Source organism: Pezoporus wallicus, unplaced genomic scaffold (genome assembly GCF_028554395.1).
Source record: "Pezoporus wallicus isolate ANWC-B61680 ecotype Strahan unplaced genomic scaffold, APGP_CSIRO_Pwel_v1 scaffold_7392, whole genome shotgun sequence".
Taxonomy (NCBI): Eukaryota; Metazoa; Chordata; class Aves; order Psittaciformes; family Psittacidae; genus Pezoporus; species Pezoporus wallicus.
In genome coordinates this window covers 1,743,660-1,770,411 of record NW_026639923.1, presented here as the reverse complement: position 1 = coordinate 1,770,411, position 26,752 = coordinate 1,743,660, and the positions used below count along the sequence as shown (strand labels likewise).

At 44.4% G+C, this 26,752-nt stretch overlaps 1 protein-coding gene across 4 annotated transcripts; it reads right to left on the bottom strand.

The window, feature by feature from the left end:
• Positions 1–28: 28 nt before the first annotated feature.
• SNX8 (sorting nexin 8) lies at positions 29–22,537 on the bottom strand. 4 transcript variants are annotated; one of them, XM_057416773.1, is made up of 12 exons: positions 22,402–22,537; positions 21,530–21,603; positions 14,683–14,873; positions 11,529–11,646; positions 8,665–8,786; positions 8,217–8,297; positions 7,106–7,266; positions 6,334–6,466; positions 5,196–5,264; positions 4,275–4,424; positions 3,396–3,545; positions 29–2,670 (listed from the first exon to the last, which is right to left on the bottom strand). In XM_057416773.1, exons 2-12 carry the CDS (start codon positions 21,561–21,563, stop codon positions 2,557–2,559), a joined length of 1,323 nt encoding a protein of 440 aa, XP_057272756.1. In that variant the 5' UTR covers positions 21,564–21,603; positions 22,402–22,537; the 3' UTR covers positions 29–2,556. The 4 variants fall into 4 exon arrangements, with proteins under 4 accessions (XP_057272756.1, XP_057272757.1, XP_057272754.1 ...); XM_057416774.1 differs by lacking the exon at positions 22,402–22,537 and adding an exon at positions 21,919–22,002; XM_057416771.1 differs by lacking the exon at positions 21,530–21,603.
• Positions 22,538–26,752: the final 4,215 nt, after the last annotated feature.

Sequence of the window (26,752 nt, the reverse complement as noted above, 5' to 3'; positions counted from 1 at the left end):
TAAAACCCAACCAAGGAAATCCACCCCCAAAACTGCTCCCCCTCAGAGAGGCGAGGGCCATAAAGGGGATTTTCTCCAAGCAATGTAATTCCAGTTTCTTTACAGGTCATGTGGTCTGTATTTATCACCATTACAGTCGCTGCTTTTGGACTGCAGAATTCCTGCTTTGAAGGAGAACAGGAAGAGAGGAGTTAATCTAAAGCCCAAATGTGGGTTTGATGTTTGGGGTTTTTTTTGTTTTGTTTGTAAATAAAGTCCAAACTTGTAACTTCAGATAAAAGTGAGAAATGCCAAGTTCCATTCACGCTAATACTTAGCAAGTGCTCCTGCAGGACACAGCCGTCATCTACCCCAGCCAGACATGTTACATAGAAGATGCACCATACAGATACCAGATCTTGCCCCAAAACATGGTATTTTCTCAGTCTGCCTGTTCAGCACATCAGGCAAACGAGGCTGAACAAGGTTCAACGACTAAGCAAATGACAGGCTGTAACCAGTCAGCACCTTCTAAAGATGCTGGGAGCAAAGAGCATATAAAATTACAGCAACATGCTCTCCACACTCCAACCTCAAACTACCTTCCTGATAAGGTCAAGCAGAAAAACCTTCTGTGCCATTCTTGAGATACTGTCTTCTTTATTACCATGCTGCACAGATGTTTCCCTTCCCAACCAGTTTGTTCTGGCTTGCTGAGCAGAATCTCTGCTGCACCACTGTGGAAATCTTCAGGAGCAAGTATCAACCCTGTCTGGCTGGACATGGCTAATACATGGGAGGAGATACTCAGGGGAGAGTTAACATTTGAATTGCTCTACAAAGATCTTAACTCTGAGTTGTTAAACAGGACACCCTACACACTCCTTAAGGCCCAGCACTTAAGAAAATCACCCACTTAAGTGCACTTTACATTTTGAGGGGTGTGTGTAATAGTTATGCCTGTCCCATGGAACTGGGCAAGTAACTATCTCACTTCTAGCTGAAGAAACTAACCCGTAATTTCCACCTGGGCTAGGAAGAACTTCATGTTGCATTGAGTTTCCTAAATTAATAAAGAAAAAAGCTTTTGTGATTGGAGGACTTAAATCTACTTCCTGCTAACGGGGACACTCCCCAGTGGGAAATACTGCAACGGTTCCAGTTTGAGAGCGAGCACCCACCCTTGGTAATGTGCTTCCTTTTTACCCACTCAAAGAAAACACTAAGAAGCCAAGTCTCAAATTCCCCTTTGGCAGCTATTTTGACCCCACAGGAGCCAGATTCAGGGGAGTCCTGTTCACATCAAGTTTTGCTGCGCACGTTTGCAGTTTCCTCAGTTATCAGTTTCTCTGGAGGATATGCACCATTTCCCTTGAGGAAACAGATGATTCTATGGCACGCAAGGTCTCTTGCCCCTACCCTTGGCCTCATGAGGGAAAATCACCCAAGAAACAAAGCAAAACATGGAGAATGTTTGGTCCCTCTATCACAAATCATTCTATTACTAAGGACTGTCCTATTCTGAGAGAGAACTGTCACTTAATTGTCTTCTCTCCTTCACAAACACACTCCAGTGCTACCCACAGCCAGAAATGAGTGACAGTAACATCCTGATAAATACTGATCTTTTTTGCTAATGAACTTTATCAGCATCACGTCCCAACATGCTGGTGCAACAGGATACTGCATCTGATATCAGACCAAAGATAACACCAGCCTTCAGTTCAGCAGCTCTCCAGTAGTCCTAAACAGCTACTGAAGAGATGGATGTCAGAACCTCCAGAAGACAATAACCAAGTTACTTTGGTCACTGCTGCTCAGGTAGTAGGAGTGGTTTACAATGAATGAGTGTTCTATTCTATTACTTTCTCGTTTACACCAGGCAAACTCCTCTGAGTTCTTGAACCCAGTTGTCTTTGGCCCCAAACTGAAAGAGATGAGCAAGTCTCCAGGCTGCCCTGCAGTGGTGAACACAACAGCCTGCCCAGCCTCACAGGGACAATCCTGCTCACCCAGCAGCACAGACCCTCACCCCAACCACTTTGTTCATGTATCTTGTGCTAAGGTCTAGCAGTGAGAAATCAATTCCAATGGGATGGGGGATGGCTTTCAGCTTTCCTTATGCACATATGTCCCTAACACAGGCCCTCCCCAGCTTAAAAGGCAATCCATCTCTACTACAAGCAAGTGCTTCAGATATCTTGTTCATCTCAGCACTTCAGAGATGTGTCAGCACGTGTGCAGATACTCATTACTGGAGGACTGTTAGTACAAGATGCAGAGGCATCAGCAACGACACTGCAGCACTCACTGCACCGGGTCACATCCTGACCCCATGAAGAGCATCTGCAAGATAACGAACATCAGCTCTGCCCCAGAGCATTTCAAAATGAAGAGATTGTCTCTCTATCTGTATGTTCTGCCCCACATCCAGTCTGTCTTAATCAGAGAGCAGCTCAAAGCAGCAGTATTACAGAATAAAAATAGCTGTTTGGAGGATTCATTCTAACATCTGGAGGTAGAAGTCCCACCCCTTCGCTGATCGCACTTCTTGCTCCAGGCGGGATGCTCAGCACATTAATTGGAGAAGAAGTTTCCCTCTGGAGGTGACAGTGGTGGAGTTGGCATATTGCTGGATCCCACGAAGAGGCAGCTCAACTTCGGCTTCAGTTCGTTCCAAACTTTACTCATCTGGGAGTGGAAAAGGAGAGAAAACACCCATGACCATCATCTCACTGTGTTCTGTTTCAGCTGCACTTTCAGAGTACTCCAAAGCGCAAGTCAAACTTGCTGAAGTACTTTGTGGAAGTTCAGTGGACCCAGATTGCCCCTTTTTGACTAGTGTGATAATGCAGCTCTCCGAGTATGCATGGAATGGAGTTTCCATACCTTGGTCAAATTCCTTCACTGAAGGAAGGGGGGAAGCTGAAGGGGAAGAGACTTTAATATAATGAATGCAAGGAAGTCTCTATGCGGGGAATGCTGAAGGTCACATTTAGGGGTTAACAAAAGGGAGCTCTTGGATTCAGAGCAAAACCAAGGAAGTTGCTCCTTGTCATGTAATTTCTTTTGTAACACAACAGAAAGAAGATTCATCTAGCAAAGACACATCATTCATTACAGAACAGCCACTTGGTCAGGTCTTCCTCAACTACCTGTAGAGTAAGGCCATGTGCAAGTGAAAGAAGGGAAGAAACCCACAGAGGCTTGCTGCAAGAAGATGAAGTCTTTAGAGGGGTTAGAGGCCAGCCTGGACCCTCATCCTAAACTGGAAAGACCTTAGGTGACTTCTTAAGGAGTTACAAAAGAGCCCAGCTGGGCAGATGATGAGAGGAGGAAGGCCCACAGGTGAAAACAAACGCATTCCAATCCTCATTCATATTTTGGGAAGACAAACACAGTCCAGAAGAGCTCACCTCTTTGTGACCCTGGATCTGGGAGTTGACAAAAGCCCCCAGAATGTGAGATGTGAGAGGCAGATAGATGTGGATGAGCTGTGTCTCCTGATGCAGGCAATACAGAGAGAAGTAATTCCGCAGCTCCATGGTTAGGATAGCATTTTCTTGCTGAAAGAAAAGGAACTCAGTGAAACAAATTGCTAGCAAGAGGGTGCCAAGGAAGTTCACATGTAGCAGGAGAGCACAGCATTCCTCATCATACTGGCAATTCAAACACATACCAAAAACCTAAAAAAGGAGTTCCTGGACCCATTTGATAAGACCTCATAGCAGCCTTCCAATATCTGAACGGGGCCTACGGGGATACTGGAAGGGATTGTAATGATAGGACAAGGGGTGATGAGTTTAAACTTAAACAGGGGAAGTTCAGGTTGGATATAAGGAAGAAGTTCTTTACTGTGAGGGTGGTGAGGCACTGGCACAAGCTGTTCAAAGAAGTGGTAAATGCTCCATCCCTGGCAGTGTTCAAGGCCAGGTTGGACAGAGCCCTGGGTGGCATGGTTTAGTGCGAGGTGCCCCTGCCCATGGCAGGGGGTTGGAAGCAGTTGATCTTAAGGTCCTTTCCACCCCAAACCATTCTGTGATTCCAGGATATAAACAGCATTTTCCATCATGCAGACTTTCCAGAGCTCCTGCAAATAACATGTTACCAAAAGCCAGTCATAAGCGTTGAGGAAAACAAAGGTGTTTCCACGTAGCACAGCAGGTAGCTCAAATTACCCAAAGTACAGGTTACCCTTTCAAGTCTAATGGCTTTCTGCAAATGTGACTGGGCACAGAGCAGCGCCATTATAGGAGCCCAGTACAACCCTTTGCTCTCCCAGGTTTCTGCCCTACCTCCACAATCCGAGACTCCAACTGCTCTACCGATTCGGGTTCTTTGTTCTGCACAGTGGCACTCATCATCTGCTTCTTCATCATGCTGTACTTATGCAGTGCTCGCTGGTGCTTGTGCAATACCCCCTTCTCATGTCTTTCACACAGGTCCTGTATGAGAAAAAGAAAAAACAGGTACTTAGTGGAAGCTAAGAGACAGCAAGCAGGCAAGCCAAGCGGAACACAAACACACACTGATGCTTTATGTGATTCCTATGCAGATTTGTGTTTCTTTGTTTTTCAAGAGGGTCAAAAAGATGTTGGCAGCTAAGAATCCAAAAACCAAAACTGCCCGGAGCCAGAGCAGTGAGCTTAAGAGGCAATCTGGAGTACTTTGGATCTTATCAGTCCTCTTATCTTTCATGCCCTTCTCAATATTAAGTGCTGGCAACTAACTGGTGAGAGCTTGCCAGTGTCCCTCTATTCCAGTTCAGGCCTGGGAATGTCAGGAGAGGCTGCCACATCCCATGTCAGGAGATGCTTCTAAGAAAAAAGTGTCTGACTGAAAGATGAGTATTAACAAAAACTTATTTGTAACTGAATCTATGTCTCCATGACCAAACCAGTAGTAGTTCAATTCACTGCTCTGACCCAAAAGCAGCCAAATCTGGAGAGAAGGTCACTGATCTGCATAGTTTCAAGCAGTTGTAGTTTTCAATTCCTTGCAGGGTTTGCTGTTTGGCAAGTTCTCATCACTAGATGAGCTGATCCATAAGGCTACAGAGCCAGCTACGGCCAACAGCCACTCCCTCTGCCAGATGCCCAGTTTGCCTCTGAACTGGCCTCCCAAACAGTTTTCCATCCAGTTGGCGTTACACCCTCTAAAGAGCACAGGCTTGCTCTAAACAACTTTCTCACTGGCACAAGAACAGCAGAGCTCACTTTGTAGGACTGGAGTAAGTCCAGGAAAAGGTTCAGCTTCTCCACCACATCATTCTCTTCCTGTTTACCCTAGAAAACAAGGAAAAAGCATATTTTACGTGAGCCTGGCAAGGAGCAACATCACAGCTCTTCACATCCTTACAGCACGCAGGCCCTCCACTGCATTCTCGAGGGCACATCAATGCTTACACGACCACATCAAAACCCTTTCAGATGGCACTTCAGTGTTTCGTCTCTGCTATGCAGAACAAAGATCTGACTGGAGCAGGCACAGCTTTTCCAATTGACTGATCATTGTAACAGGAGGAGCTAGTTTCACAGTCCTGTGTCACTCCTTTCAGCTCTCTGCCTGGAATTTCTTGCTCTTGCAGATTCCTCCCATCTTTCATCTTCCCTTCCCACAAGATAACTGATCCATTAAAGCTATAAATACCCGCATGCTCCCCATGCTAGTCCATGCATCAGAAGGCAGAGATGAGACACCAAGCCAAATTTCACTACTTGTTTTTTTTACTTTACCAAACACTGTCTTTTCTTCCTGTATCAATAGAGCTCTCTGGAGAAAAACACCTGGGCTAACTGCTCTATAAAAGCATGCCGAGTATCTTAACACAATGAAATGAAGAGAAGGGAAGATAAAACTATCACTTATCGTTCCCAGACTGTCATGTTCTCATGTTATTCTGACAGTCATTACCACACTGCACACTTACAGCAATATGATGCTTTTGTCTGAATGACTCTCATGTGATGTTTAAGTACTTGAATGTCAAAATGGGATTCAGAGCTAAGTTCTCCTGGATTCTCTGTATCAGATTAATATGACAGAACGCAGGACTTTTGGACAGCTCAGTGTAATAGTACAACTTCAATTGTCCAGTAACCATTTGAAATTACAGAAGAAAGCCGCTTTTCCATCCCTTCTCTTGCCCATTGTATTTTTTCCCATTTAAACACAGTCCAGCTTTTTCATTCAAGCTTGAACAAGCTGCCTGGTGGCTGAGGATGGAGTTTGGACTACAGTCTCCCTCTTAACTCTGTAAGTGCCTATGTCCACAGAACTCATGATTCAAGTTGAAACTACAGGCACCAACACACCTCCTTCATAGAAAAGGAAGGATAAAAGTAAAGAACTCACCTGCTGCACAGCCTTATCTGCCAGAAGTGCAAACTCAACAGACAGACCCTTCAAGGCTTGTTTCAGAGTCCCCCATGTGCTATTATTCAAAGCAGCCCAGGAAGGAAGCGGCGTAGTGTCTGAGCCCAAAGCACTAAGAGGAGATAAGCAGTGTTCAACTCTAGGAGACAAATTCCACTAAGCAGATACACATATTTGCAGAGAGTTCAGAGGTTCTAATCTGTTTATAGACAGTTTGCAGTGCTGAGCTACTACTGCACAATCACAAATGCAAAGCTGTGTATATACTGGGGGAAGAGGCAATAAAACCAGTACCTATATGTCAAAGCATTTGTATTTTCTTTCCTCTTGCTCTGTGGAAAGCAACCTTAGGACAAACGGCCTCAAGGTGTGCCAGGAGAGGTTTAGATTGGATATTAGGAACAATTTCTTCACAGAGAGGGTTCTCAGGCATTGGAACAGGCTGCCCAGGGCAGTGATGGAACCACCACCACCATGTAGAAAAGGCCCTCGGTGATATGCTTTAATGGGGGTTTTGGCAGTCCTGGGGTAATGGTTGGACTTGATGATCTTAAAGGTCTTTTCTCACCTAGCTGATTCTTAGTGAAAAGCATCTATTTTCCTCTTTTATAGTAGGAAAAAATTTAATAATACCGACAGCACTGAAATACCCATTCTTACCAGACCAGTTGCAGGTAAGCCTTAGAAAAGTTGAGCTCTGAAACAACAGTAGAAAAGTTCACATAAGGAAATCCTCTTCCTCCCAGCCTACCTTAGCTCCTTTCCAAAGATGAGAAGATCTGAGGCATTATCAATGGCTCGAGAAGCTATCCTCTCCGCCCGGTCCCGCAGCTTATAGAAGCTATTATAAATATTTCTGATGAGCTCCCTGCTGGCAGCAAACTGGGCCTGGATGTCAGCGGGAAGGAAGTCCTGGAAAAGTGCAAGAGAGATTACTGCAGGACAAATTGGAGGCACATTCACATACATTAATTCTGGGCATACCACACAACAGACAGAGACAGGTTTCCCTCTTGTGCTCGCGCTCTTGTACCGTGCTGTAATAGCCCCGAAGAGATTAGCTTCACAATTTAGGTGTCCAAGTCAGATGTCACCCAAAACCCCCACATTTTCAGAGGCACAAAGAGGTTCAAACACTGGGTGTAGATGGAGTTGGCCAAAACCTGTAGTTCTGCTACACAGACAAAATGGGTTTTGTGAGATTTCAAGCTCACAGGTTCTGTGCTGACACTGCTGGTAATGCCAGTCTGGCAAAGTCCAGCACGCTGAAAGTTCAGCTCTTTTTGACCTGTGTATCACTGAATTAAGCTCCAGTTGCAAAACCTTCTGCTAGCATTGCAGGAACCTGAACAACAACTTGCTTTAAAATTGCTCAATCGACACAGGGAATGTATAGTTAAAACTTGCTATAGCACTAATCACTGCACTAAACAGATACAAGGAAAACTTAGCTCTAACTTCTCTGTAGCACTCCAAATTATGGAAAGGGAGAAGGTAACAGACAGAATGAGGGCAAGAATACATGGAGAGGATGTCAAACTACACATTAGCTTTTAAATTGTGCAGTATGTGTATTAGTTTGTTATGCAAGTACAATTACAGAGAAACATGTTCTGAACAGGACTCATGATAATCTTTATCATATTCATGAACCAGCACTTTGCTACAAATATCAGGTCCTTAAGAGTCAAGTATTTATTTGATCTTTTTGATAAATTACAAGCTTAGAAGTCCTTCAGAATTTGGAAACAACTCTCTCCTACCTTAGGTCTCCATCACTCAATAAATACCGTATCTGATCCACCTGGAGAAGAGAGTCATTTAAGCCAAAATAATACATTGCAAGAAATTCCTATACATACCTTGGCCTGGGTAGCTAATCTGCAGGTCATAAATTCATCTCCTACTCCCTGGACCAACTCTCTTAGCTTATTCTGTACATCCTGCAGAAGATACAGAAAATAAATGAGTATGAAAGAACTAAGTAATGCACAGGAAGTTCACACAAGTCTCAGATATACTGCAATAGTAAAAAGCACAACTTAGCAGATACAGCTTTACCCAGGTTAGGTTTAAGGACACACATAATATGTGTTCCCCTAAGAACAGTTATTTTCAGAAAGCTGTATGCCTGGGAAGGGAAGGAGGGAAATTACCCCCTACTTGCAACTGCAGAAATATCTATTGAGAGAAAATTATTCTCATCACAGGGAGCAACAATGGGTCGGTCAAAAGCAATTCTGAGCTCTGCCCAGTGAAGCAGTTACAGGAAGATATGCAAACTCAAGACCACTGCTAACAAGTACTCACTGAGCCACTGAAGGACAGAAAGAGCTTCAAGAGCACATCTTCTGAGAAAGGGGGATGTCGAGCCACCAGGTTTATGAATCGCTTCAGCGCTCTCCTCCTCGACTCTATGAACTCACGATCAGCTACAGGAAGAACATTACATTTCAATTAATGCACCACAGGGTACAGCTGCTCAGGAAAAAAGGAAAACACTCAGGCCAGTAATTTCCTTGTACTTATAACCCTTGCTAAATAGCACTGCAAGAGACCCAAAGAATGGTCACTTAGAATCATAGAATATTTAGGGTTGGAAAGGACCTTAAGATCATCTGGTTCCAATCCCCTGCCATGGGCAGGGACACCTCAGATTAGACCATGTCACCCAAGGCTCTGGACCTACTTAGCTACTTACCTGTCAGCTCCCTACAACAGATCTTTTGGATTCACCATCACAATAAATAGTCCTTCAAGTGGTTCTTTACATCTCACTGAAACCCAGCATGTATCTACATGTGCTTATTTCCCCTGGATGGGTCAGGTAAGCAGGATAAACAATCCTGAAGGCCTGAAGCCTGGGCATACAAAGATTCTTCTTCCTCTGAATCAGTTCTACAGGCGGTCCCCAGAGGGGATCTCAGTGTGTCTGGGGCTCCAGGGAAACACAGCACAAAGTACTGCCAAGATCACTGCCATTTGCAAAGTGATCATCCCATAAATAACTGTGGGGTGTTTGCTCACTGTTCTGAAGAACCATCTTCAGTGTGCTGTTCCCTCACCTGTCCTACCTCCACACTATTAAGCATTTTGGGGGCTAGAGGGAGAAGAAAGGTTTGGGGGAGAAAGGAAAGGGCTGGTTGGTTGGTTGAAGTTGCTTGTTCAAGATCAGTACCCATCTTTTCATTCAGAGATGACTGTTCAATATCAGTAAAGATCTTAAAGATGTGAAAGACTACTCTGGAAGACCTGCACAGCAATCTGCAGTACATCCACCCAAAGTCCTTACTTGTCAAGCTAAAGAAGTTCCACTTGCCTTCCTGAAACAGGAAGAATTTCACTCTGGCAATACTGCAGTGAGGCAGTAAATCAGAGCTCCTGGAGTTTCTCAGGAAGCTGAAAATTTAAACTAAAATAAAATTGAAGGAAGGTAAAGCAGCACAGAATGAAATTAAAGGAATGCTTTTATCCATAACAACACTCGTAACACTAAAGGGTATTACTCTCTTGCCTCGGTTTTAAGTTGAGGGTTTGCTGGCTGCATGGACTCTCTAGAATGATCCTTAGTACAGTGTCACCCATCAAATGTTTTTTTCTGTCATTAGAGATGCAGATCTTGATTTTGCTTTGTTCATGTTTCAGCCTACGTGGAGATTTCTGAAGTCATCGACACACTTCCTACATGACCTGCCTCAGTTTGCTGCAGTCCTCCAAAATGAGCAGAGGAACAATCTTTATTCATCTGACACATGGATGAAAATAGACCTTCATGAAAATAAGAGCATAACTTAGTAGAGTAGCAGACTAACTATAAAAAGAACACAGCTTTGCCCACACACCCTGGGACGAAGGAGGTTGCAGGAGTCACACATCAATGCTAATCCATCAAATCCTGTGTCCTGCAATTCCATTTGTCAGGCCATTAACCTACTCAGAAACAGGCATGACCCATTCCATTTCCTTTTTCCTGTTTGTAGTTTCTGCTAAGACCACTTACACAGCTTTTCTATATGCGCAGAGGCACTGGGCTAAAGGCAATCATCACAGTTTTGGACTCTATTCCTAGCATAGATTGGGAACTAATCCTATCAGTTTTTTCTGGAACATGTATCTGTGAGAGGCAATTCACTGGTGAGTGCACAGAGATATCAACACCCCAGGAACACAAGGAAATAACGGTGACTGACAAATGATATATATTGGAGGTTTCTTTCAAGCATACTGAGATTAATCAGAGAAGGTCACTTCACTTACAGGTGCCGCATGAAGTGGAAATTCTGCCTGAGAACACTGAATCAGGTCAAATTCAACAGAGGGGTTTTTGCAACCCCAAAAGAAAGGGCTTTGCAATTTACATCCCATCATGAGAATCTATGACCACTGAAGCTTTCCAGCACTATTATTTTGCTTTGTTCCAGTTCACTATCCACCTGCTCTGCTCACTGTTTATCAATTCCTCTTTCCTATAGCAATACACTGACTCCTTGACTGAAATAAGTGATAGAGTGAAACACAGTAAGCTTAGCAGCATGGGCAGAAAACAAGGCAGTGAAAAGCTTGTTCTTTCACAGACAAAGTATAAAAAAAGATAGATTTTATACAGTTATGCAACATCTGAAATCATAAAGTTTAAAACCAGTGCCAATATTCCAGATTAGTGAAAAAAGGGCCTGAAGGAGCTTTGATACGCTTTCAGTCTTTGAATGCTTTGGTGGTTTCTATTCTAACAGCTAAAATATACTTGAGTTAACTGACAAGCTGATTCCAGTCTCAGCTTTTAGCCTCTGGTTATCCTAAGCAGCTCTTAGAATCCCAGACTGGTTTGGGTTGGAAGGGACCTTAAAACTCATCCAGTTCCAACCAGGTAGAAACACCTTTCACTAGAGCAGGTTGCTCCAAGCCCCATCCAACCTGGCCTTGAGCACTGCCAGGGATGGGGCAGCCACAGCTTCTCTGGGCACCCTGTGCCAGAGTCTTACCACCTTCACAAGAAAGAATTAGGGGATTTCTAGGAGAGCAATAATTCACACCTCAAAGTTGTGTATTACAACCTCTGAGTTGTTTTCTGAGCCAAGCAGAAGCAAAGACTTTTAAACCTGTATTTTCTACAGTATCACCTTGCTCACACTGGCACCATGACCCCTCCAGTCAAAAGAGAGACCTAGATTTACCTCCCAGCATCCTCTTTGGTGGAAGTGCTGGCACCATCCGATACGGGAACTTCTGCAGCAGCATCTCATGGAACACCACAAAGTCATTGTATCGCCTGTAGACTGAGCATTTGAATCTCTGCAAGTAAGAAAACAGGGAGAATAAATCAATAAACAGACAGGACAATCATTTCCATGCGGGTGTTTTTGCTATCAGCTGCACTGAAAACAAAAGGAAGAAGGAAATCACACCCAGACACTCCAGCAACGACACATTTCTTCTCTTTAGAGGCATTGTGGTGGGAAAGAGGGAGAAGACTCCAAAAGCAGCCACCTTTCAGTTATGAACAGAGATGGCATTCTTCTAACTGCAGTGTATAGGGTTTGCATGGCAAGATTTTGGTAGTAGGGGTCACAGGGGTGGCTTCTGTGAGAAGCCCCCAGAAGCTTCCCCTGTGTCCAACAGCACCAATGCAGCCAGTTCCAAAACAGACCTACCAAGGCTGAGACCATCACCAACAGCAGAAGTGCTTCTGGGATAACACATTTAAGGGGGGGAAAAAAGATGCTGAACAATTGAAAGATGAGTGAAAATATGTCAGAGGAACAGCTCTGCAGACACCAAGGTCAGTAAGGAAGGAGGGGAGGAGGTGCTCCAGGAACTGGAGCAGAGATTCATTCCCTGCAGCCTGTGGTGCAGACCATGGAGAGGCAGGCTGTGCCCCTGCAGCCCATGGAGCTCCACAGGGGAGCAGGTATCCCCCTGCAGCCCATGGAGGACCCCACAGTGGATCAGGGGGATACCCAAAGGAGGCTATGACTCCATGGGAAGCCCACACTACAGCAGGCTCCTGGCAGGAGCCACGGCTTCATGGAGAGAGAAGCCCACGCTGGACCAGGTTTGCTGCAAGAGCTGTGACCCCACAGGGGGCCCACTCTGGAGCAGTGAGAACTGCAGCCCATGGGAAGGACTCAGGTTGGAGGAGTTTATGGAGAACTGTCTCCCATGGAGGGAGATCACGCTGGAGCAGGGCAAGAGTGTGAGGAGCCCTCCCCTGAGGAGGAAGGAGCAGCAGAGACAATGTCATGAACACGGGGGGAGTAGACAGAAAAAAATCTGGAGTGAAGGTAAGCCTGGGAAGAAGGAAAGGGTGGAAGGGAAGGTGTTTTCAGATTTAGTTTTATTTCCCATTATCCTACTCTCATTTGATTGCTAATAAATGACACTAATCTCCTTAAGTCGAGTCTGTTTTGCCTGTAACAGTAACTGGTGGGTGACCTCTCCCTGTCCTTCTCTCAACCCATGAGCCTTTCATTCTGTTTTCATTCCCCTGTCCAGCTGAGGAGGGAAGAGGTACAGCAGCTTTGGTGGGCACCTGGTGTCCAGCCTGATCCCCCACATGAAGTCCTTTTGAGAGTAAGATTTTCAGTTAAAAAACAGAACTCAGATTTCATTCACACACAAGATGAAAGAGACCATGAAACGGAGAGGAAGAAGTTCACCCAGAAATCACAAATATCCCTAAATCTGCTGTGATTCCATGCCATTGCTCCCTCAAACTGCCTGGTCTTCCAAATTACACAGAACATTTAGAAACAATGCTGACATTTTTAAAGTGCTCTAGAGAGTTCTTGAAGTACTGCAAGTCCTCGAGTTCCAACTCTTAGGAACCGTCTCTAAATCAGTTTCAAATCCAAAGGTGGCAGAACAGTCCTAGATCACATTAAGTATCAGCCCAAATGACTGATGTTTTAAATGAACCTCACAGGAGGCCTCTCACTGATGTCAGATCTATAAACAAGATTGAAAGTTCCTTTAAAAGCTTAGTCCTTCACTCTGCATTTCTTACATCGATAGGTAGAAGATGCCAAAGAAACTGGGTTTTCATTCCAAAAGCAGTGAAGCAGCAGCTAGAACAAGACATTTACGAGGCAGGAATCCTTGTAAAAACAATGAAAACCCCACAACTCCCACACATTATTACTACAGATTCAACTATTATAGCAGCTAATAAAAAACACTACACAACACCATACTTATTCTCACTCCATTTGCATTGCACATCATCCACCACTCACTGTGGCACTGTGCATTACCAAAAAATAAGGCAATGAGGCATATAACTGGAGCCCAACAGACACAGCTCCAGGGCCTCTCTCTGCTTTCGAATCTGATGTTGATTTGCATTACAGATCTCAGCTGAAGCTCAGGGCCAAGCTATGCTGCTTTCTGAGAAGGTATCGTTCTACAGAGACAACTGCAGGAAAGCTGACAGCAACTGAAAAGAATTGATAATGGGTTCCTAAACTTTAATAGTAGAGAGACCACCAGAATCACTGAGTCCTGTGCCCTGAAATCAAGGCAAAAACAGACACTGAGCCCCAGAAAGCCACGGAAGCAGCCACTGTGAATGAATCTGCCCCTTTCCCCTCACACAAGTCTCTGACATACTTAGAGATGTCACTCTAAAACACCAACAGCCCCGACATCACTACAGACAAGTGACCCAAATGTGCCACTGAAATATGTACAAGTAACTAAAGCAGTTTGAGCACCACTCAACAACTGACATTTTGGTGGCCTGGGAGATGTGAATTGCCCATGGTCTGCTTTGAAAAGGACAGATTTCCTTCTTGGAAGAAACACACAAGAGCTATTCCACTGCCTGCTCTATAAATAGGAAAAATATATCATTTTCAATCTTCTCTTACACCAGGAGAGAAACCCACAGGTCAGCGTCGGGGCAAGTAAACTGGAAGCAGCCTGGCCTCTGCAGGATTTGCAGTACCTTTTCTGCCTATAAAGGATTTCAGTTTAGCACTGCCAAAATGATTTCTTCACTAGCTGAAAATAGTTTGACCTTCCTAGTTGCCTACACCAATCCATTACAAAAACATCCAGTTTTCAGTGTTCTACATCTGCTTTTGCACAGAGGTTTCAAACTCAAGGTTTCGAGTGAGCAAACAGAGCATCCACCAGACCTCAGATAGAAGATGTTTCATACTGCAGAAGCCCAGGTCAAGAAAGCATAATACTACTGCATTAAAAGCAAGCTTATACAACTGGCCTACTCAAAAGCATCATCACCCAACACATCTATCAAGACTTTGCCAACAGCAACTGCAGAGACATTAAGAGAACACACTCACTAAGACCAATGCTTGTTCACATTACCTTGCTGGAAACCTCGTATTCCACATGTTTCAGAAAAAGGCCCTTCTTCTCAGGTATAAGCTCCACCTGAACACTATCCTTGCTCAACAGCTCTTGTAGGGTGTGGGAAAGCAGCAGTGGATTTCCCTGGGGCGCCTGCATTAGGAACTGCTCCGGTTCCCTCGGTTCATTTACTGGAGGCTTTGCCAAATCTAAAAGACAAAAAGGAAAAAACAGTCCAGTAGACCTGATAAGATAACGTGAAAAGAAGTAGCCTCAAAATATTCTGTGCCCTTGTTGGCTGCTCCCAACAGTGGTGCAACACCACCAGAGCAACAGGCAAGCCACTCCCAGAGGAGGCTATGCCACTTCACACACGTTCAAGACACTGGTACCTCCCTCTTCACAACACCCAGGAGCACCACGAATTACACAGAGCCAGAAAGACATCTTTACTAAGCAAAAGAAGCAGCACAGGCCAAATTTGTTCTGTGAATCAGCTAAGAGGCCTGCATTTCCTGTCTGTCCAGCTCCCACCACAGCAGGATCTGGCAAAATGAATGAAAGCCTAGCTCAGCACTTTTGGATCCTGCCTAGAACAACTGATGGAAGGAAAGAAAATGTGTGATTTTACTGCGCTGCAGAAATGTAATACATTAATTTTATGTCATTCCAAAGGAAGGAGACACTTCATTTGACAGAGTTCTTATTAAACCCTATGACAGTAGGCTAGAGTGGGTTTGAACTACAGTAATTTGCTATGTTAATACACTGAAGTTCAAGAGCAGGGGAAAAAGGTTCCCAATTAAGAGCTACCAACCCACAGCTCCTCTGCCACAGCCATCTCTGCCAAAATCTTTCAAACATACTTATTCAACTGCTCACGGCTAAAAGTCAAACAGCATTTGACAGTGAATTCAACCATTGCTGGATGGGTTTAGACAAAGAGATTCTGATCCCCAGACACATGCAAAAATGACAAAGATGCTCTTAGGAATATGGCCCTGGAGGACAAACTACATCAAAGCAGCAGCAAAGATGGTGATGCAGAGTACTCCCTTACTGAATGACTGACTGCAGCCCATTAGCTCAACTTGACTTCATAACTGCACATATGCGACCATACACTAAGCTTACATTGTTTTCCAAAGCACTCCTTTTCCCCTACCCATTCATACATAAGAGAGTGAAAAGAATCTACTCAACCCACACCTAAGTTCTGTTCTCCAGCCTGGAACATGTGGGTTTTTCCCTACAGTCTATTGAAGAGGGACACTGCGAGCAAGCTCTCTGACAAAGCAAGTTAAATCCACTGATGATAGTTACCTAGACAAGCTGGGCAGCATTAATCATCCCTCTCCTGCCATTGTACAAGAGATATGCCCCTTCTTAAACAGATCTACAATTCTGAGACACAAAAAGAAAGGAACACAACAGAAGCAAGAACCATTTCTTTAAGCTTTGATACATAGTTCAAAAAGTTGACAACTGTAAGAGATTAACTCAGGGAAGATAAGAACACATATCCACAACTTGAAAGCCCTGGCCTCCTCCTGATAAGGATTTCCCACCTGTTTCTTCATGTGCTCTAGGTCCTGATAAATGGGGGAAAACAAGTAATCTCCAATTCCTTAGATACACAGCTTCAGAACAGACACTTCATTCTTTGTTCCATAAAACAGCTTAAGGAAACCAAACCAAATCCAGGACAAGTGACCTTATCCCACGTGTCCCATCAGGTTTCAGATTCCTGTTAATGTGACTCAGAGAAGCAAGTCTTAACACCTCTGCTTTAATAGACTCATGTATCACCTACCAACCCCACCTACACAGGGGTTACATAGCAGCTTCTGAAAAGTTCTAGCTACCTGCCAGAAATTTGTAGCAAGATAATGCAAGTTAATTCAGTGTTGACATGGAATACTGCTGGATAAAGCCATAATACATCTGTACAGCCGCTTTTCAGATAGGTGCTGAACTGCAAAGGAAACGAGGAAAGCACATACAGAATACAGATATCAAGGCAAAATATTTGACCTTTCACAGGGCAGTGAGGTATGATGAACCACACTGTCAAAAGGAAGGGTCAAAAATACACCCACAAAGAACTATGGGAAGCAGGAGACAGCCTCACTTTTCCAAAGCAGCGGTTCTCTGGGTGCACACCCTTGTAATTCATGGGTTTAATTGCTCAAGACACATCAGCAAAATGCAACATGACATGAGAGATCTGCTGCTCCAATGCACACACACTCACACAGAATTCCACAGTCCAATGGGATGCTAAAGCACTCGCAGCCAGTGCAAGCTAGCTCCCAGAGAGGGACTAGCCAAAACTGCAGCACACCTATTTCCCTGAGAGCAGGGCCAACCTGTACTAACACAGCACTCCTGCCTATTGATTCACTCTCCCTGTTTCCATCTTTCTGCCCACCAACCAAAAAAGCCAGGTTTCCACGGCACAAACTGTTCCCTAATGCGTGGCTCAGCACTGTCTGGTGAACTACTGAAACTCCCAGTGGCAAAAGGTAATCATTGGAGAAAAGATTTATAGGATGAACCATGAATCCTCCAGGATCTCATCTGTAAGTCCTGGAGCCTGCTGCATGATCAGCCAAACCCATGGCGAGGCCTCTCTGATTCTTTACAATGGTCTGAACCCACATTACCCTGTAAGAAACTGAAATGAAGCCCCATAGAGAGACCCAGGCATTCCTTTGACAATTCACTCACGTGGCTCTTTTCACTTGTAATACTTTGCCAGTTTTCATCAAGTTATTCTCTAAATTTGCTTTCTAAAAGCTCACCTACAGGAAATGCCTTTGTTTTTATCAGCAGTTCACACATTGGGCTCTTCCTGAAACATTCTGTAGCTTCTTTAGATCTCACCCTTGTCTAAATGTGTGAAATCATATAAATCAGACAACCATACAAACAAGGGTGAATAATTACTGTTTAATTAATAATCTCAGCATGTTCCATATCACCAAGAGAGCTACTTGGAGTGAATTTACAGCCTCAAACACTGGTCTGAGAACACAACAAGATGACTTTGGAACAGCTGTTAACCTGTTTTAGAAAACACTTAATCACAGCATTAACACTAACCCTGCAGAGCAATATATACTGAAGCTATTCTTCAGCCCATTTTCATCCTACTTACTAAAGAGTCAATTCAGGAACAGCCTCAGGAGCCCTGGCCAGGAATGGTGGGTAATAGTGGGAACTCATTGGTATGAAAGCCCATGTTCAACCAGTAAAAAGGTTTACATGCATTGTAACAAAACACTTGATGCTTCCCATCACGCTCTCTCTGCTGGAGAACAGTGAGTTTGGAAAGCATTCCCTTTGGTTTCAGCAGATCATTATCTGCTGCAAAGTTTATGTACATGGAGTAGCAAGTGAATACAGAAATGAGGTATGGAATGGCCCCCTGGAACTCAGGGAAGCAGGCAAAATCAAAATCAGCTTGTTTTGCGCAAGCTAGGCTTTCCCTACAGCAGTTTCTCAATCTGTTGACAATAAAACACCACAAAGTGGTCTGGGATAACTGAAAACAATTTGATATAAAAGTTAAAAAGAATATATGTCTGCATTCATATGCAAATAAGAGGATAAGAAGGTAAGAAATAAAAGTTTAAAGAAGCAATTCAAAGCACAGACTTAGTTCTGTTTGGTTGTAAAACAAAACAAATATGAAGCTACTGCATAATACTTCCTTATTTTAAGGCTTTTTTCCCTGGGAACAAGTTAGGCAGCCTTTGGACTGAAAGGGGTTGAGAAACTTACACAGGGTACTACAGCAAAACAAAGCTTTGCTACTTTATACCACACATTTCACACTTTAGTTGGTGTTCAATGTTTGTGATTGCCATTCATAGAATCAGACACCAAACCACCCTCCACAGTGATCAGTTTCCTCCATCAACATTTCTAAGATCATGCATTTATGAAACCCAAAGTAGAATTTCAAGTGCCTGGTGAGCTGCACAGAGGTTTTACATGTGAGCAAGCACAGAGCAGAGAAGGGCAACGTGAGGGCTAAAAGCATAGGTGGTAAATCACAACACAGACCTCCCTTCCCTGTTTAAGTTCTGTCAACTGAACTTGGAAGCCTTATCTCCATTTACAGATGGATGGTACTAACAACTCTTTATCACACCAGGGTGCTAATCAGCTAAATTTATTAGACACTTAAGTAGAGGGTACCATAGAATTACTTATTACATTAATAGCAGATACTCTAGAAGGAGAAAAGAGTGAACGGAAGCAAAGCCTTAAAGAAAAATAGCCAAGGTTTATTCTCCATCCTCACAGGCCACGGCCATGTGGAGCAGAGGTGATCCAGCTCACAGGAAACAGAGGGCAATGTGAGAACTGTCTGGCTTCGTACACAGATACCTCAGATTTCTCCCTAGCAAAAAATGAGGGCTCCAGTACAGACTCCTAAGCCAGGAATACTAAAGCAGCAATGTAAATATATCATTCATCAGCATTTCCCCTTCCTTTCTGTCTTCTCATGAAAAGCCTCGGGAATAATGGAAATGCCCTTCCCCCTTATCATGCCAAACATACTCTTCCATAATTCCAGAATTCAGTGTCCACACCAGCTTCTCTGAAGGCTGATGCAGATTTCAGCAACTTCAAATAGACTCTTTTCCTTTTAATTCTTACATGATTTGAAATCCCCTAAAGACAAGCAAAGAAAAAGAGAAGTTGCCCCCCCCCTCAAAAAAAGGGCAAACAAAACTTTCTTCCCTTTAAAAGCTTTATATATCTTTTGAGACAACTGTATGTGATTTGTTTGGTGTTTTAAGGAACTTAAACCCATGCAACTCTTATTTTGAGAGAAGCAATGCAAAGGAATCAGTCTATTTTATCTAACAAAGTTAACTGACACACAGATCTATGTCCAACATGGCAAAAAAGTCCATGTTTATCACTAGGTACAAGCAATCGTATTTAGCTTCATTCTAACTATAAGATGGTGCAATAGTGCCCTCCCTTCTCCCTTCCCAACAATTCACTTGCAAACACAAGCTATCCAATGCCAAAACAAGTTCCTAAGATACATACACTATCATAAAATTAGATGATGGAAAACAGGCTCTAACATTTGGGGTTTCTCCTTCAAAAACAACACAAGAAGCCAACACTACCACAGCTCTCTCAGTGCGCATGTCAAATATGCATCCTGTGCTTGCTGCGCTGGAGGTTTTGGGTTGGGGTTTTTTCTTTTGGTTGAGCTTTCTTCCCTTTGTTTTTCAGGTGCTGGGGTTTTCTGGTGCCTGTTTGAGGTTTTGATTTTGTTTTGTTGTTTGGGGTTTTTTCCAACTCAGTTTAAGACTGCTGTTGAGCACTTGCACTTGGTGCATTTCATGATGAAGCAAAGAAGTAACAGCACAACTCAAAAGTAGATGACGTTATCTAAGCTTTGTTTAATAATGATTTAAAAGCACTTGCATTTCTGCATTCCCCTACAGCTGTAGGCCTTTAACTGGTTCTCAAAGTACCCCAATCACTACTACAGCAGGAAAAAAAAAACCCTCCAACAAGAAGTTATCTCCTTCCAACACCACACAGTAAATCTGCGTGACAGAACAAGAACTAGCTTTAAGCCTAGTAACCTGTTGTTTTAACTATGCCATTACATCCTTAAGTGATCGATTTCCCAAGTGTGGGAATACATGGAACACAGACCATTCACAAGACAGCATGGAGCCACAGTCCCAAACTTACAATAAAGTGAGATGGAGTTGCACACATTGAAGAATAACAGGATTAGGGGAGGAAAAAATCCATCAAGGAATGTTCCCAAAGGCTACAGAGACAAAACATCAACCCCTTGCTGGGGCAGTTTCCCAGCTCACACAAGAAGACTCCTAAACTACCATTTTTCCCACCCAGCTCTAACAAAAAGGCTGGAAGTGTAAAAATTCACATCCAAAACAGGAACCCAACAAGCAATGACACACAGAACTGTACTCCAGGAAACTTTTACAAGGGCATTTTGGCTTAACTACAAAACCGCCAAGTTTCCACCATCATCCTTCCTTAAACTCGTCAAGAAAAATCCCATCGGAAGAAACTGTTTATCTCCTTGGTTTGCTTCTCATCTTCCAGGCACGTTTCTCACCCTCTTAATTACACTGGGGGAAAACTTGATCTTGGCATCTAAGCATTAAAATAACTATGTGCCACCCCACACATGACAGTCTCCCAATGGTCTTTTCACACATTTTATAGTTAGAACAAGCTCATTCACATCTCAAATAGTGCTGAAAAGCAATCAAAGCTTCTCTGTTTCTGTACCAGCTCCACATGTGTAACTAATAAATTTTTCTCCATCAACCTGCACTAAAACTTGAAGACTGCGAAGGAACCCGGAGTGGTTATGTGCGATTTCTACTGTCTGTAATGGGTACAGCCCTCCCTACCAAGTCCTCCGACATGCTGCACACACAGTTAAAGAGTTAACATTAGAAGAAAATGGGAAACCTCTCTTCCCAGCCAACACACCTGGATTAGCTCTCTGCAATCACTGCAAACCAGGCTCAAATGGGAGAAAAACCAGTTACCTACGGGTGTGAAACTTCCAACGCCGCTGAACCCTTACCGTGATGACAGAAATAAAAAGGTTCTGGCTTTAACAGAGTTATTTTTCTTTCGCTAAGATCATCAGATACCTTCTCTCAGTGCTCACGATAGCATCTTGGTCAAAGAAAGCTGAGTTTTCTACATAAGGTGAGTAGATCAGACAGAAGCACCATCACCAGCACAGAAGTTAATCAGATCAAGAATACTCAGAGTCAGCTGGTTTATCTCTATCAGGCTCCTGAAGCAGACAGTAAATCCATAATAGACATACCTGAACAAGCTCTCTCTTTGGTACAGTAGGACATTTTTTCCACAAAGGCTGCTGCTCAATATCTTATATCAGTCCTGGACAGAAATATTCCAAAATAATTTATTTATAAAGCATTATCTGCATCAGGAGCATCACAGGCCTATCAAAAACACACACACACTGGGCTCTGAGTATAACCCAAGCAAACTATCCTTCCTTGCATAAAGCTTAACCACTTGTAACCTCTACTGGTTCTTCTTTCCAAATAGAGGGGAAAAACTGCTGTGCACAGAGCAGGAATTGCCAGTATGAAACTTCAGCCACTTTAAAAGAACTTTAGAGAGCTGTTAACACCCCGTTCCCCACTAAAAGCTTTCCTCGGTTTAACTGTTACAAGCCGAGCACGTTACCTTCTTCATTCACCCAGGACCTCCCTCCATTGCTCATTTCACAAGCGCTGGCACCAACTTTCTTCTACGAGGCCATGTCAGCGCTCGCGGACGCCTCAGCCGCATGCCCCTCCAGAGGGAGGGTCCGGTCCCGCTCCGCGCCCATCCCCGTCCCAGCCGTCAGGCTCCCGGGAAGCAGACCCAAAGCCGGCAAGTCCTCACTCCCTGGGGGGGGCTGCCCCTTATTCACCCTCACAAGGGGAGGGGAACCCACCGCGACCCGGCCACCGCAACGGCCTGGCTGCGGGGTAACCTCGCTGCGGGTCGGGCAGGGCCCGGCCCGGCCCCCACCGCCCCAGTGGGGAGCGGGGCAAAGCGGCGCCTTTTTACCTCAGGTTTTGGCGGGGAGCCCCCTCACCCTGCCCGCGTCCCGGCCGGAGGCACCGCGGCGGTGCCGGAGCTGTGAGCGGGTTGCAACACCCCCCCCCCGCCTCCGCCCCGTACCTGCGCCCTCCGTGCCCGCCGGTGGCTCGCCGTCCATCGCGGCAGCAGTCATGTGAGGCCGCGGCCCGCCGCCGCCGCCCTCCCCTTCCTCCGCAGCGCCCGCCTGTCAGCGCGGGCGGAGAGGGCGGGGAACGGCGCGGACGGGGCTGCTCTTGTGGTCACGGTGCCGCGGTGGGCTTCGGTCGGTGACAGCGCCTCACGGTAACGTCCTCGGGGGGGACGGCGGCACCGCAGCTCGCCGCGGCTGTGCGGGCTCAAGGAGAGGCAACGGGCCGTCCCTGCGGTGGAGCGGGCTGCTCGGAGCGCCACTGAGACACTTGGGGTTAATGATAAACGTTCCGAGCATTGTAAAGCATGGGGAAAGGCGTGATCCGCTCATGGGCTGAGTACAGAAGCCATAGTGAAATCAAATTGACTTTTCCCCCCCTAAAACTGCGAAAGGCGGTTGTTGGGAATGTGAACTGCAGGCGTGTTTCGTTGTGCACTATGAAAAGTGGATAAAGCGTTGGAAGTGGTGGTAGGACAGTCCTTTCAGTACCTGGTGATGGATGGGAGGGCATACTTTGTATGCCAAGCCAGATGAGAGAATCCAAGACAATTTTTGGTGTATTTTCCTTCATTGATTAAACTTTTCCCACCTTGAATTTCTGCTGCTATCTCATCAATCAGGGTGTTTGCTATACATAGGATGCTTGACATTTTGGATTTCATTTGGATATATGAAACATTCTTGATGATAAATTAGAAGTAAATGTTAAATGTTTCTCCAAAGGAAAAAACATTGCAGCATTTTTTACAAGGGCCTGTAGGGACAGGAGAAGGGGGAATGGCTTTAAACTGACAGAAGGGAGATTGAGATGAGCTCTTACACAGAAGCTCTTCCCCGTGATGGTGCTGAGGCACTGGCACAGGGTGCCCAGAGAAGCTGTGGCTGCCCCATCCCTGGCAGTGTTCAGGGCCAAGTTGGATGGGGCTTGGAGCAACCTGGTCTAGTGGAAGGTGTCCCTGCCCATGGCAGGAAGTTGGAATTGGATGAGCTTTAAGGTCCTTTTCAACTCAAACCATTCCAGGATTCTATGACTTTATGCCATACACCACAAGGAATGCATGACAAAGGCAAATATGGTAGAAACAAACAATCTGTCCAGGCAAGTACAGAAATACAAGCATTTGGATGCACAAACACCATCTAGAACTACAAAAAAAACACAAGAATTTCAGGTATGAACACCTCTTATTTTATTAGTAATTTTCCACTTCCTCGTCAGGAATGATATGGTTGACCCTGTGAATGATAAGGCAAACGTTCTGTATAGTGGTTGTCCTGAAAACACCATCAAACAAGCAAGAAACAAAAATCCATAAAGACTCTGGACCACATCAAGATGTTTACCAGCCCATAATAACACTTTCTGGTTTTAACATCCAAAGTATCAGATGCATTCAGTAATTAATGCTCCTGATACTTAACCATGGGAAGATAAATAGTTATCTTCAGTAGAACTAAGCCAGAAAATTAGAAAGTGAGAACCATTTCAGGTGTGATTACAGTCCTAACACTCCCTCTTGAAACTTCCCCTGCAGCAACAAAGATGGGACTGATGCGAGTGATTCTCCTTTTCCTTCTGCCTGGTGCTATTTGAGCCGAGATCACAGACTGAAGCTGTGTATAGAATTCAAGAAAGTGTGGCATTATTGAAGCTGAGAGGCCCTTCAGCTCGTGTCTACAGCAGCAAGTGGAGAGTTCTGCATGCTCAGCACTTCCAAACACTGAGCACTCCAGGATTTTTCGCCGATATAGCACTTTTGGAGCAAATGAATGGAGGAATCAACATGTTCTCATTTAGCTATAGATTTTTGATTGGTCTGTACTTAAGCTAATAGCTTAACTATTTATTTGGTATAAATAAGACATTCTCAGTTGAAGATTGTTTTTGCCAGCCACGGGAGGAGCCTTGACGAAAAATACTATGAAAAATAATTCAATTGCAGAAAGTATTTCTGAACAGGGCCGGAAAGATCGTGCTTGACATGAGTTATTGCTGTGAATACAGCAAAAGCCTCTGCAAAACCGACAGCATAGAGAAACTACAATCACTGGGAAAGGGAGGGAAGGGGAAAAGGAGAGGAAGGGACATGTCAGCAGGTTCCAAGCAACAAATGCAATGCAGAAGTACATGAAGAAGTACGCCTCTCAGTGCACGTCCTATCAGCATGAGATATTTCATGCAGCCCACAAGAGCTCACTTACTCTTTCCAAACTCAGTTTAGGAAGCAGGGCTCCATCATTCTCAAATCCCTTGCACCCAGTAAAATTCATGAGGCATTACTGGTTTGACAGTTGTGTTACAAAAAGCCATTCCTGGGAGATTTCTTCCACAAAATTTCCCATTGATTAGGAGGTTTGCGTGGGGAATACTGACAAGAAGAGGCTTCAGCTGCCAGTGCCAAAATCTCTGGGTTTAATAGCTAATCGACTCACCCTCAGATTGCTGAGTAAGGACTGGAAGAATAGCAATGAGATAGTAGCACAGGGACTGAAGGGAAATTTTAATGGAAGGGGAAGGAAGGAAGAGAAGTCAAGGAAAGTGGAAATGGCAGCCCACGCAAAGACAGGAAATGAGAATCTAACATTTAGATTCAGTGTTTACCTTAAAAGTAGTAGTTAGCTTGCTAACAAAGGTAATAGGCAGAAATTCCACATTCCAATATAGGCAACCAAGACAATGATGAAATATAGGGAAGAGAGAGAGCACCTATACGCTCCTGGAAAGAGCCATGTAATCTTGAGGACACAGCTTGAGGGACTATGGATCAAACTGCAGTGTGTCCTCCCTCGCGTTTGGATAAACACACTGTTGTGACAACGGGAGAGGGAACAGCATTTCACTGTTCATACACTTCTGTTACAAACCAGGAAGTCAAAGCCTGGTCCACTACCATGATGTAGCGAGGGCTACAAAATAACTGCACAAAGTTCCAGTCATCGTTTCCATTCATGAACACTGCCCAACACAGGGGATTGACACCCTTACCCAGTAAGTTTGAGTGGAGTTAGTCTGCCATCTCTTGACCAGATGATAAATTACAGAACGGGGGTTTCTTGGTTTAAGTTTTTAAGCATAGAATCAGTTACCGAGGAAAAGACGGATCGTTAAGTCCAACCATTAACCCAGCATTGCAGAGTCCACTTTAAACAGTGTCCCCGTACACCACATCTAGATGTCTTTTTAAATCCCTGAAGTGATAGTGACTCTACAACTTCCGTGTTCCAATTTATAGAATCATGGAATAGTTTGGGTTGGAAAGCACCTTAAGATCATTCAGTTCCACTCCCCCTGCCATGGGCAGGGACACCTCACACTAAACCATCTCACCCAAGGCTCTGTCCAACCTGGCCTTGAACACCGCCAGGGATGGAGCATTCACCACTTCCTTGGCCAACCCATTCCAGTGCCTCATCACCCTCACAGTAAAAGAACTTCTTCCTTATATCCAATCTAAACTTCCCCTGTTTAAGTTTGAACCCATTACCCCTTGTCCTGTCACTACAGTCCCTAATGAAGAGTCCCTCCCCAGCATCCTTATCTTAAGCAAAAGCTCCTGCTGTAGCACTCTAGGGAGAAAAACACATAAACTTCTACAGATACCACAAAGGAACTACACACTGGGACAACCGAAAGCATTATCAGAACGTGAAAAATACTCCAATATAAAATAGGGTCTAAATGCTGAGTGCAATACCTGTTCTGCTCTTCTCATGGACATTTTGTGCTGGCATTTTATGGTTTTGATGATTTGTTTGAAAGCACCGAGCTAAAAGAAAAACCTACACATAACATTCACAAAACGTTCATCCTGAAGTAAACCCACATGAACTGGTCCTTAAGAACTGACCTTTTTTCCTCCAAAACATCACCAACACCTCAAGATGGCATCCAAGCCAAATTCCAAGTTCACGTTTTCACTTTGCATACGTTATATTAGCATGCATACTGAAAAAAAATGGATACTTTACATATTTTTGTATCAACCTGAGGAGCCCAAAACAGGAGGCAAGAGTTTAATTGATAAAGAGAGCTCAGGTTGCTCCCATTAGCAGTCAGCACGAGAGAACTTTTACAAGTTTAAAACTTATACTAAGGTAGGATTGTGCAAGGAAACGCCTCAGGCCACTGGAAGACACAAGAGAGGGATACACCTTCTCCTCTGTACCACAGCACCGGGAGACCAGCGGGTTCCCTGCCCCTGGGGAGGGCTCCTCCCGCGAACCGGTGCTCCGGGATGGCGAGTGCCATTTTTTTTTACCTCACGTAAAAAGGTATCTAAAACCTACAAAGGTCCTGCAGGG